Raw genomic sequence first — 12806 nt, 5'->3', positions numbered from 1 at the left:
GATTAGAAAGGCCAGCAGAATGTCAAGCTTTGTGTGACCCTATTTTTGTTGCCAGTGCGAGTCTCGGACAAAGTGCTTAGTATTTTAATAGAGGGTGCAGTGAGAAATGGGCGTTAGCGCCGTTGTGGGAGTGAACACACCCAAACTGCTTCTCGGCCAATCAAAGTAGCTCCCCTCATTTCCTTTTAAGATGCGTTCCCTACATATTGCTGCAACTTACTGAGCAGTTGTGATCTTTCTTGTGTATTATTTTCCATGTTTATATTATACTGCCCCTAGTGGTCAAATCATGGACACCAGGAGAATCTTTTGATTTTACCTGCAATATAATGAATGAGACATTTAAGTAAATTGATCCACCTACTATTGGATCTCGTTAGCAATTAGCATGATTGAAATTGCGACACATTTCTCTCCAGACATCCCACTTGGCACTGATTGACACATTGATGATGGCGTACACGGTGGAGATGATGAGCGTGGAGCGGGTGATGTCCTGCATCAACAGACATTACGCTGCTGGGCCCTCGCACATCGACACGCAGGTCCACGAGCAGCCTTATGACACCGAGGATGCCATCACCACCTGGCTCAACAAGGTAAGAAGTAAATACGCTAGCAGTCAAATCCCGATTTGAGCGGATCGGATCACATTTATGTCAGAGTTTATGAAGCACTAAATCAATCACATCAGCCTCATCTTAAAAATGAATTCAGAGAATTGTTTCTAAATGCATCTTTCTGCAGTTCTCATGATGGCTCTCATTCAACATGTGATCCCTGTTCACATTTTCGAGCCAAAGGCAAAGACAAGCACGACGTATTTGCAGACCTCAAAACACACAGTGGATTGTTTCCGTTTGTTCAGAACTGCATGCTTTGGATTGGCTGATTAATTCCAACATCCCCAGGCCACGATGTTGCATCACAGTAAAGTCAATAATTAAAGGAGGTGCTGAAAGCAAAATTACATTACATGTGTGGAGGCTTTTGTTTCTGTCTCTCACTTTTGCCACCCGTCAACACAAACTCATCATTAGCGCTCGATGCCTGCGTGAAATGTGACCTTTGTTATGCTATCGCTGTCATTCCACAGGTGAACGAACACCTGAGGGACATTCTTGTTGAAGAGCAGAAGCTGAAAGAAGTTTCCCACCAAGACTCAAACATTACGCCCAAGGTAAAAACACCCACTCTTCCCAAAGCATCTTTTTAATTTTGCTTGTGCGACTACTTGTCTTTTTACACCCCCTTTCAAAAACCTAAAAATAATCCAAACTCCATATAAAATCAAGTACCGTATTTTCCGGACTATAAGGCGCTTCTAAAAACCTAAAAGTTTCTCAAAAGCCGACAGTGCGCCTTATAGTCCGGTGCGCCTTATATATGGACCAAATTCCTAAATTGACTATGAATCATGAATCAAAAAGACTATGGATCATTATTTTGTGATTATAAAGTAATTTGTTGTGTCTGAAGTCGAAATAAAAAAGATGAAATGGAGAATGATTTGATTTGGATTAAAAATCGGACATGATGCATTAATGGTGCGCCTTATAGTCCGGTGCGCCCTATATAAGGACAAAGTTTTAAAATGGGCCATTCATTGAAGGTGCGCCTTATAGTCCGGTGCGCCTTATAGTCCGGAAAATACGGTATATATTTTGCCATTTTAGTTATTTGATACTGCACAGGCCTCAAAGTTCCCATTTGTCCATATGGTGGGTCAAACTCATTATTTCAATTCATCCTAAGCTAGCTGCTACTTCATTAGCCGCCCCTGCACAATAATGACAACAGTACTAAATTGCGCACACACAGATGAACTGCTCAGTCATGCGCCAGCTGCAGAGAAATGTTGGCACAAGCTGCGGCATTGCTGTCAGAGCGGACAAAGACGGGAGAGAAAGACACAGAGGCAAAGTGAGGATGGGGCGATCCGAGTGAGGGAGAAAAAAATGTGGCAGAGGGATGCTCAGTCAGCTGAGGCAAAAAGAGGCCTGCCTGGTTGCTAGTTATATAAGGACCGTATGACACAACCAGCACGTGGAGACACAGATGTACATTTCACACTCAAACATATCATGGTGTCTAATTTGATTATGTTTCTGCTGTGATTGATTTACCACCCATTGTTTGATTTGTAATTTGCATATTACAGCAATGAGGGATGGCGAGGTCTTTTAAAGCGCGGTCACTCGCTCTCTAGTCCGGGAGCCCCAACAGACGACTATTCATTGAGCTGGATATAGTCTTTGGAGGCACTTCCACACACACATACACACTCGTGCAGGAGCACAAGACACTTTGTCTATTCTGGGACGCTGTGAATAATCATTAACGGTGGTCTTATGACTAATTGCATAAGCACATTTGTGGGTGGAGATTGTGAGAATGTCAAATGTGCCCAAACTCTTGATTTATTTATTTTTTTCTTCCTGTCAATCAAATGGGTCATTGAATCCTTCTAGGTTTTGACATTTTGAAAGCTTTTGTGTATACAGCAACAGAACTTGCTTGTCACTAGCCCTAATACCAATCTCTCCTGTTGTTGTCCAATCATCCGTCACCATCAAGTCTCCCAACAAATGGTACTGGAGACTTGTACCTGTAAGTCCATTCAGTCATAAAACACACTTGTCCCCCACACCTTGTGTCTAACCAGAATCCAGTCACATTTGACCCCTTCCAACTCCAGTCCTCTTTGCATGTAGCCTCAAACCTTAATATAAAATGGCAGACAGGCAGGGAGACTATCTACAGTTAGGAAGTGGACATAGACATTTTATATTTAAAAAAAAAAAATCTCATGGCAAAATAAATACCGTATTTATACTGAAATAATGACGATCCTTACCTTCAAATTTACTTATGTAATGTGAAATCGGGGCTCATTTAGTTGACCACAAAGCTATTGCGTTGTTTACGTGGCAACAGGTGCAGATGAATTAGAACTTCTGCCATCTATTGGCAAATTTAAAATTATATTTAATATTGTTTATAAAGTAATTTCAGACAAATGACAGGTGAAAGATTTTGTTTGGTTAATGCTGCCACTTACTTCAGATTATTTGCATGTTTAATTGATTGGTCCCTCCCTCGTTTGTGTGCATGAAAAAAACAAAAAGCTGTATCCCAACCAGCCCGATGACACATACAGTATCATATTTGTGATGATGTGCGGTTGCCATGGTTTCAGGCTCGCTACAGGAGGGCGCATATTCAGCAGAACAGCGCACCTTTGCTCCCCCTGGTGGACAACCTGCTGAAAGACAACACAGATGGCTGCGCCCTGGCGGCTTTGCTCCATTTCTACTGCCCACAGGCTATTCGCTTAGAAGGTGGGGGTCCACATGTTGTCTGCACATGTTTCTTTGATGTTTTATTGCACTAGAAAATAATGAACAAATCCACTAATTTCACACGACAGCTACAAACAAGCTATCAAACCTAAAGCAACTCAGTGGAGATGATGACCTTAGAAAAATTGCAAGGCAGGAAGGAAGGAGGAGAAACAAAGGCCATTTTTCTGAGCGCTCTCATTTCTAAAAATGCTCTGGGTTGGGTTGTGATTGGTCACAAGAGCTGTGTGACTTGCTGGCTGCTATTTCAAAGATAAACAGCTCCTCTGAGCACTCTCACACACACGCACACAAGTGCACCAGATGTGAAAGTTGGCAACATTTCTTACCAATTTTTAAAAAAAAGTCATTAATGTGTGTTTGTTGATACAGTTAAAGATCATCTGAAAAAATACTATAGCTATCCTATGTCAAACCGCACAAATCTTAATGATTCAGCCATTTTTGAATTTGTCATACATTCTTTCAAGACTACTGGAGCAGTTTGAGCGACTGACTGTTTACACTTAAGATGGCATATTTTAAGTTAAAGCACAATATACTTGTTCCGAACAGTTTTGGACCAATTTTTGTATGACATGAATAGAAAATATTTTCTGTCCAGTTTAAACATAGCCTTATCTTCCCCTCTCTTCCTGTCACCCCTCCCTCCCATTTGTGCACGCTTGACCCCGCCCCGGGCCGAGCAGATATCTGCCTGAAGGAGATCATGTCACTGGCTGACAGTCTGTACAATCTCCAGCTGGTGCAAGACTTTTGCAGGACTAACCTGAACCACTGTTGCCACTTCAGCCTGGAGGACATGCTGTATGCGCATGCATCCATTAAGGTAGGCAACCCGATCAAACGAATTACATTTAAATCCCTCCCGATTTAAATAAATAAAAATGAAATTGAAATGAAATCCCATGTATGAACTGTATGAAACAAATCTGCCTTTAAGTAGGTAATAATTCACAACATCAAACTGAAATTTCCAATAATTAATATAATTATAATTTAATATTCATCAATGTGTAAAAAAATGAATTTTCAGTTAATGCAGTAAAATTATTTGTAATGGGTAAAAATAATGAATGTGAAAATGCGGTAAAAGATGGTGTTTGAATGTGGATTCAGCTGAAAGGCATTAAAGAGAAGTTGTTTTGGAGAATAATAAGAATGACAGCGGGATATTAGCAATTGGGGAGAATGAGTCATGCGAGAAAGACTGAAATACGTTAGTACGTGTCGCAGGCCGGAGTTGTTTTTGTGTGACAATTCATGCGCATGCAAGGACGTGGAGACATTTTGTTGCTAGAGCGAGGATTGTCGCGCCGCCAGACGGAATCAATGTGACAGTCTGTGCGTGACCCCCGAGCATCAGTAAAACAGAGGACAAACCAATCCTGGCCTGTCTCTGCCTGCCTCTCTTGTTTGCTCCCCTGCTGCTTTTTGTACAGCAACAAAAACATGAGAACTTTACACACAATACAAGCACCGATTGTGGCTGTGGCTAACTGACGCTAACTTGCTGTGTCATTGGAGCTCTCTCTTGGCCCATATTGTCCGAATGGATTTGTAGTTAACATTTTCCTTCTGTATCCATTTGTGCACGTTTGACATGCATAAACTGATTTCCAGATGGAATTTTGACTACTTTCAAGAGGCTTGTCATTAAACATTTCCCAGTACATGTCTTATCCAGTTACCTAGCAACAACAGTCTTGACCTAATAGATCAACCCAATGGTTTGGAGAACACGGTGATCATCCAGCATTTTGAACAGACTGCATTCATGTAAATGATTTGACTGACATGTTCACGACGTATATGACTGTCTCATTATTTTGCCCGCGTGTTCTTTCAGAGTAACTACCTGGTGTTTCTGGCTGAGCTTTTCTGGTGGTTCGAAGTGGTCAAGCCCTCGTTTGTACGGCCCAGAGTCTTTAACCCGAATGGTACGGTCTTGCATCTTGGTGGATCAATAGCAGTATTTGACATTGTGTAAACTAATTGTAAGCTCTAACTCCGCAGCCTGTGACCCTGTAACATCCCGTAGAAATATGGCTCCTGTGTCCAAGCAGAACAATGTCGACAGGCCTGATAGCCCAGATGACGTCTCTGATGAAGGTATGTACTTTTGTGCTCTATCCTGTCTGATACAATTAGTCATAAAGTAGTGCTTTGGCGCCATCTTGCAGCATCGGATTGACCTGGGTGTTCTGGGGAATTCACAGTGGGGATTATATTGTACTTCTGAAACTTTTGCCCTTTTGTCTGAATTAGGTCTAATGAAGAGATCTACCTCTATGTCCTTTGTGGATGGTTGTGTTGGGACTTGGCCACAGGAGAGACGGTTTGTACTTCAATTCCACACCTTCCCGACAAAAACAATATCTTTAAAAAACAAATTCCTCCCTCAGCTCTTCCACACGTGGAATCTCCTTTGAAATTCCTCTGGATGGCGACGCCACAGTGCCGCTCTGTGAGGCGCCCTCCCTCCGCGGCATGACCCGCTCTGCCAGCAGCGACGGCATCGGGTTTAAAGTTCACCATGCATCACCTCGAGGTGGCATGAAGCGTCACGTGTCCCTCGCGCCTGTCAACGTGAACGGACAAAGTAGACACATCGCAGAAGATGAGGAAGACTTCAGCCCCCGCAAGCCACTGGGGAGGAACAACACCTTCTCCATCAAGAACCAAAGCAGGTGAGTAGAAAACAATGTCAGACATTGGGTAATCCTGAAGAGAAGTCGAAAAGTGGTGCTCGATGCTTCACAGTCATGACCCATCTGCCCTGACCTTAGGCATCCCAATGGAGTCCTCCCCGCCGACACCAATCACCATGGTAACCACAAAGGCCACATCAGTCCCTCGACCCCGCCGAGCATCGAGGAGGCGCTAAAGATTATCCACGACACAGAAAGGCCCCACGCCAGCCTGGGCATGGGAGACAGGGACAATGGCTTCTTTCTCCACGATGCTCGACCTTCGGGACCTCCGGGGGCTGAGGGTCAAGGAGATGACCCGGGTGCAGCGAAGGCCCGCTTCAATGACCATGACCCTAATTCGCTCTCAACAGACGACACAGGCATCCACGTGAGGACGGAGGAAATCCAAAGCCTGGATGAGGACTCATCTCTGAGAGACTATTCAGATATAGACCCAGACTGCGAGACCATGTCACGCTCGTGCCCCGAGAGGGAGAGGAACTGGGAAGGCCGGCGCAAAGGGGTTGGTGAGTCCAACCCCGGATCCAGCTGCGGCAGAGGCGATGGAGAAGACAGAAGCTCAGCGCCCACGCTGCCCAGATCTCACACTGTGAGCCCCGCCTCCTCCTGCGGTGGCTCCGGAGGCGGCGTGGTGCGCATGACCAGCTTTGCCGAGCAGAAGTTCAGGAAATTGGAGGGGAGGAGCAGTGGAGGAACCACACCAGAGAGTGCCGATGTTAGCACGCCAGTGAAGAACAGCTACTCACAGGTTTGTGTTGTTTGTGTCTACAAGGAATACTTTTCCAGTCATTAGGTCTTTGGCACCATCTTGTGGCCTCTTTGGCATTTGGAAAACAGCAAACAGTCTGTTCAACCTTTTGCCTTTTGTTTAGATCGGTACACCTCCTTTGCCAATCACATCACCCTCTCCGGTCACTCCTTCTCCCCGAGACCCCTCCCACCTGATAGCCTCAGAGATGATCCAGCTGAGGATGAAGCTGGAGGAGAAGCGCAGGGCCATTGAAGCCCAGAAGAAGAAAGTAAGAAAAGGGAAAAAAGCACTTGAAATTGCCGTCATCCTGGCTGGTAGAAGTCATATGATCCTCTTCCCAGGTGGAGGAAGCCTTCACGCGGCATCGTCAGAAGATGGCCAGAACAGCTTTTCTGAACGTAGTGCGAAGAAAAGGAGTCACGAGCCCGCTCAGCCCCAATTCAGGCGGAGCTCAAACGCCTTCGACAAAGACGCTAACCAGCCACGGCAGCATGGAGAGAGCGGAGCGATGCAAGCCCGATGGTGCGGCTCCCAAATCTCCCTGTGAAGATGGAGGTGGGATGCAAACAAATGTTGGGAATAGTGTGTGTGTGTGGGGGGGGGGGGGCATTTTTTATTGATCTATTTTTTCATTATTTATATTTTATTTTTTAATTACAAATATTATTGATTTATTTTTTTCATTATATATATTTTTATCTATTTTTTAATAAAAAAAATAAATGGGCATCACAGTAATTTCCCCTCAGAATGTTACGAACGAATGGCAATGATGCAACCAATTCTTGCAGATTTAACCCCAGGGGAATCGGACCTCGCAGAGTATACTCGCTCCATCGAGAGGCTCAACACGTCACTGGGCTTCCTGCAGACGGAGATGCAGCGGCTGGCGCAGCAGCAGGAGAGGATCATGTCCATGAAAGAACAACAGCAAAAAGCCTGGGTCATTCCTCCCCCTGCGCCATCGCCACACAGGTAGCCCCAACACTTCATTAGAAGATCCATTTCGACGGCTTTATGAAAAAAGAGTGTATTTCCTCCCCAGGCAGCTCCGTGAGTTGCGCAGCAGCAGTGTCGCAGGCCGAGCATCAACCAGAGGTTCGGTGGGTTCCTTATCCCCCGTTTTGTCCTCGTCCTGTTCTGCCAATCCCGTGAGCCGTCCCTCCACCGGCCTTAAGCGACGGCCCGCCTCCTTCCACGCCAGGACGCCTCGGACGCCGCGGCCGAACGATCTGAAGATCACGCCCATCAACCGAATGCTCAACACACCCACCTCGGTGGACAGCTTACCGAGACTGAGGCGCTTCACGTCCAGCCAAACGCACACCTGCTCCTTTGCGTACCTGAGTTCCGATGCGGAAGCCAGGGAAAGCAAGAGCAGGGAGAGCAAGGAGAGCAACGAAGACACTAAGGGCAAAGAGGTGGTGGAGAAGAATCGTGCAGGCACTCCTCAGCCTCCTGCAGCCAAAGAGAAAGAAGAGGAATCCATCGAGCCAGCGGATAGTCGGCGGAGGAATGAAAAGCCAAGGACTTCAGAGGTCTTGTGTCAACCCGTGTCTGAGACGCAGGGCAACAAGCACCCTCAGGAAAAAAGAGAACTTGTGGAGGTGACACTGTCTGGAGTCTGGCCTCAAGAGAGCCAAGCTCAGGACACGACTGGAGAAAGTGACCAGAAGATGTGCTGTGGGTTCTTCTTCAAGGTGAGTTGCAGATCATTCTGGATGAAAAGTACAAATAAAAAGTTGGATATTTTAAAAATATGAATGATTTGACTGCTGATGATGTTTATCCCACATCCATTAAACACCAGGATGATGCAAAAGGTGAAGAGGACATGGCGGCCAAGAAAGCAGCTCTGCTGGAGAAGAGGCTGCGGAGGGAAAAGGAGGCCCAGGAGAAGAAGCAGCAGCAGGAGCTGGACCAGGAGCAGAAGAAGGAAGCCGCACGGTCAGTCTCTTTCCATTTTGAAAGCACTCTAAGTTCTAGTTTGACGTCAATCAGCTTTCCTGTCCATTAGGTTGAAAGCAGAGGAAGAGCAACAGAAGACGGCCGATGAGAAGGAGAGGAAAGAATACATCAAGAAGGAGTTTCTGAGGAGAAAGCAGGTCAAGCTAATGCAGGAAATGGATCAGGTGGTCAAGCCCCGATGTGGAAGTTTCAAGAAGAAGCCTCGCCCAAAATCCATCCACAGGGATGTCATGGATTCCTCCACTCCGCCTGTGAGAGCAGCAGGTGGGCCACGTGCGAATCCCATGCAAAAAAAAAAAATTATTACGTAACAACGTGTGATATTGTTACTGAAGGGGTGCGTCCTCGAGGCTACTCGGTGTCCAGCGTTTCTTTGGCCTCGCTTAATCTGACTGACAATGAGAGCAACCATCAAGATAACAAGAAGCACTACAGGTAAATAATTTTCACCACTTTTCATTGCTGTGAATTTCACATTTTACTCCTTGTAGTCTTTTTGGTAAAAAGTATCCCACTGTTCGTTCACCCACGTAACACTAACTAGACTTGAAATGCATACTAATGACTTTTACGCCATTTTTTTTTTGTGTCCTTGTCTCCTTTCCCCTCTATTGCATGCTTCCCTCAGAGGCAATAAAGTAGCTCCTTCTCACGTTGCATTCTTTCTAAACTCCCCCAAAGAAAGAAAGGGAAGGTCAGTAGCCTTACTAAGACGTCAACACAAGCTGTTGTTTCGGTGAAGGTAGTTGTTGTTGTCTCATGTCAGTTCAGCTTTTTTCTTTTTGCATTTTCAAATGTTGATTTGCTTTGCTTGGTGTCTTCCGTACACTTTGCAGGCTAATTCCCATCGCCTTCCTCCTCGCAATGCGTACCTCGAATATTATGCGTCCTAATCGCTTGCTATCTACAGGCCAGACTCTGCTGGGGGCTTCTCCTCGTGCCCCTCTGCTGGTAGTCGTAACGGAGAGAAGGATTGGGAAAATGAGTCAACCACTTCCTCCACTCCATCCAACACTGAGTACACAGGTATTGAGCGTTGTGGGTTTTTTTTTTGTGGGCTTTGCTCAGCCTGACACTCTCTTGTTGCAATCCAGGACCCAAACTATACAAGGAACCCAGCGCTAAATCCAACAAGCATATCATCCAGAATGCCCTGGCCCACTGCTGCCTGGCTGGAAAGGTCAACGAAGGGCAGAAGAACAAGATCATCGATGTACGTCTTTGTCGTTTGAATGCTGAAGAGCACCCAAAAACTCCCAGTTGAAGTCAATTGCTAACCTAAAGTGCACTTAGCTTAATGCTAACGAACAATGCAAATTGCTACAGATGGGATAAAGTCTTGCATTCTTCATTTCAACAACTCATTTCCGGCATGTCAGTTCAGCGTCAGCTCTTCAGCATTCCCCCGTGATTTCATTTGATAAGATAACATCTCACAGTGACATATTTTTTGATATACCTCCTCCACAGGAAATTGAGAAATCCGAAGCCAATAACTTCTTGGTGTTGTTCCGCGACACCGGTTGCCAGTTTCGCTCGGTGTACGCCTATTGCCCCGAGACGGAGGAGATCACGCGGCTGACCGGCATCGGGCCGAAGATCATCAGCGCCAAGATGATCGAGCATCTTTACAAGTACAACTCTGACAGGAAGCAGTTCAGCCAGATCCCGGCCAAAACGATGTCAGCCAGCGTGGATGCCATCACCATTGCCAGTCATCTGTGGCATAACAAGAAGCAGGGCACCCCCAAAAAGATGCACTTGAAGTAGCAACTTTCTCTGGAATATGAAAAACCATTTGAAGATTTATTCCATATCCTTTGGTATCCAAATTAAGGTCCATGTCTTATAATGCACAGGATTCAGTGCACTAGTAGAGGAATGTCTTCCATTATTTTTGCAGATTTCAGCAGGAGACTCACTCACTGTTTTTGTGCTCAGACCAAACCCATGTCTCGTGTAAAAGTATTGCTTTGACGCAATCTTGTGCCATGTTAGGGCCAAGGAACTATGTTGGTGAGGGGAGGAGTTTCACTGAGTCAGGCCTTAGCTTTGTCTGGTTGTTAAAAGTGCTTTGCTGCCATCTTATGGCCACTATATGCAATTACAAACCTTTTCGGCTTGCCGTCAACTACCTGCAGATTCTGCCTTTCACGATAACATTTTTGCACACTAGTTTGGATTGCTAGTAGTTCAACTGCACTAGTTGACATCTGTATGTTACTAGTAGTGCTAGTGAAGCTCAAGACCTATTAGAATTTCATTAGTAGTACCAGCATTTGCCTTTTGTTTACCAGTGAAGACAAAACACCTAGTGGACATGGACCTTAAAATGGATTTCAAGGATATGTATTAAATGCTCAAACCGATTTCCACACTGGAAACACTTTTGATTCTAAGATCAAGAACTGGAAAGTAGAAGATAAATAAATTTCCCAGACATCATACAAGACTTAAACGGACACCATGTTTCCTCACGTGCCAAAACAGATCAAAAATAGGCAAGCGACGCCTGGTTGGAACTCCAAAGTGAATGTCCCGCCTCAATGAGGCAGAGCGGTTTCTGTGCGGCCTTATGTTCGTTTTGTGTTTGTTGTGATTGTGTCGTTTTTGTCAGCGCCATGCAAAGGGCCCGCCCGTCTGATCGGGGATCAGATAGAGGCGGCCTGTACAATTCTTGCTACACAGGTATGTTTTTATGTGTGTATTTTTAAGTGCCAAGAAGAGTGTTTGCCATTCCCAGTGATCATATCGCCAACAACCCTTTGTGGAATGCACCAGTAAAATACTCTTTTATTTATTTCAGTTTTATAATGCGTCCAACATATTTTCAAGGCAGTTTTATTCAGAGCAACGTAAATGTCTTGAATTGATTTGTATATAATGGCAAGTGAACTAGCAAGCAGCCTTTGAGTAGCTTTTCTAATTTAACAGATATATACATCATTCCCACGTGTTCAATCGGGGCCTTTTATGATATTGCAAGTTTTTTCACAGTTATTTGCTTTTATTGTAACATCCACAAAGTGTGACCATCATCACTATCACTGCAATGGCATCATGTGATCAGTGTTGTCTTGACTAAGATCCTGACTGTCCACAATTGTAAATATGACTTTTATGATTTTATGTTCAGGTATGTATCAGCACTGTACATATGTATTTTGGCATACAGTAAAGTATTTTTTGTAACATTTAACAGTTGGATACTGATGAAACGGTGTGTTTAAAGAAGGTTAACCATGTGCTGTAAAATGAAACGCGAGGAGGCAATGAATGAAGATTTTACAGAGACTGAAAAAATGATGACATTTCATCTATCCTAGTTTTTCCAACCTGTAATTTTCATTTTATTGAATATGTTCAACAGACCTTGTACATTTGTTGTGTTATTCAACTAGTCTTAAAGCTTTATTAAAATGCAGCAACTTTTGAGATTCCTCCTGTCTATTTTATCATTATGTATCCGTACTTTTGCCACTTTTTAACTTTTATCTGGGTGAATTTAGAATAAACATGATGCATTTTCAAAGTCCAGCACTCATCTGTCTTACATGGGGTCAATTTGACCCCAGGCTGTTTTGGATTTATATATTTGTCATTCTGGTGGTCTTTGAAAAACGTTTTATTTTTAGCTACTTGTGAACTTTGTGAACAACTGCCTTGTGTTGCCATGGTGACAAAGCAACAAGTTTTTTTTCTGTCACCATGGCAACACAAATGATTGTTGTTTTTAAATTGTTATAATCACATTCTATTAGTAAATTATCCTCATCGACGTAAAGTCCATTGTTTCGTTTGGGTGGAGGCTGTGACCATGAAGGCAGCACCAGACTGGGCTGGGCCGGGGCACACGACTATCAAGCCGGGAGGAGGGGGTCACAGTCGGCTGGAGGAGGACGACGTGACTGTAGGCAGACAGGACGCCTCCAGTCAAACAACACCGAGTGCTGTGTTCACTTCTCAACGTCACGGAGACACGGCGACTGTGTGTTTTCACCCCATGTTTTT

The 12806-nt window shown here is 44.6% G+C and overlaps 1 protein-coding gene across 2 annotated transcripts in view; it reads left to right on the top strand.

Annotated features, from left to right (window-relative positions):
• camsap2b (calmodulin regulated spectrin-associated protein family, member 2b) overlaps positions 1-12232 on the top strand; it is a 39996-nt gene extending 27764 nt beyond the window's left edge. The window contains exons 6-26 of one of the 2 annotated variants that reach the window (XM_037276821.1): positions 420-599; positions 1097-1180; positions 2578-2610; positions 3200-3341; positions 4052-4191; positions 5212-5302; positions 5379-5474; positions 5631-5700; positions 5768-6052; positions 6152-6824; positions 6949-7095; positions 7169-7382; positions 7619-7802; positions 7873-8527; positions 8638-8774; positions 8845-9059; positions 9131-9230; positions 9424-9489; positions 9706-9821; positions 9890-10008; positions 10266-12232. In XM_037276821.1, the coding sequence (XP_037132716.1) occupies positions 420-599; positions 1097-1180; positions 2578-2610; positions 3200-3341; positions 4052-4191; positions 5212-5302; positions 5379-5474; positions 5631-5700; positions 5768-6052; positions 6152-6824; positions 6949-7095; positions 7169-7382; positions 7619-7802; positions 7873-8527; positions 8638-8774; positions 8845-9059; positions 9131-9230; positions 9424-9489; positions 9706-9821; positions 9890-10008; positions 10266-10565 (4047 nt within the window). In that variant the 3' untranslated portion in view covers positions 10566-12232. The remainder of the gene's footprint in view (positions 1-419; positions 600-1096; positions 1181-2577; positions 2611-3199; positions 3342-4051; positions 4192-5211; positions 5303-5378; positions 5475-5630; positions 5701-5767; positions 6053-6151; positions 6825-6948; positions 7096-7168; positions 7383-7618; positions 7803-7872; positions 8528-8637; positions 8775-8844; positions 9060-9130; positions 9231-9423; positions 9490-9705; positions 9822-9889; positions 10009-10265) is intronic. The other variant, XM_037276822.1, reaches the window with a different exon arrangement.
• Positions 12233-12806: the final 574 nt, after the last annotated feature.

This window comes from Syngnathus acus, chromosome 17 (genome assembly GCF_901709675.1).
Source record: "Syngnathus acus chromosome 17, fSynAcu1.2, whole genome shotgun sequence".
NCBI lineage: Eukaryota > Metazoa > Chordata > Actinopteri > Syngnathiformes > Syngnathidae > Syngnathus > Syngnathus acus.
This window is presented reverse-complemented; position numbering and strand designations above follow the sequence as displayed.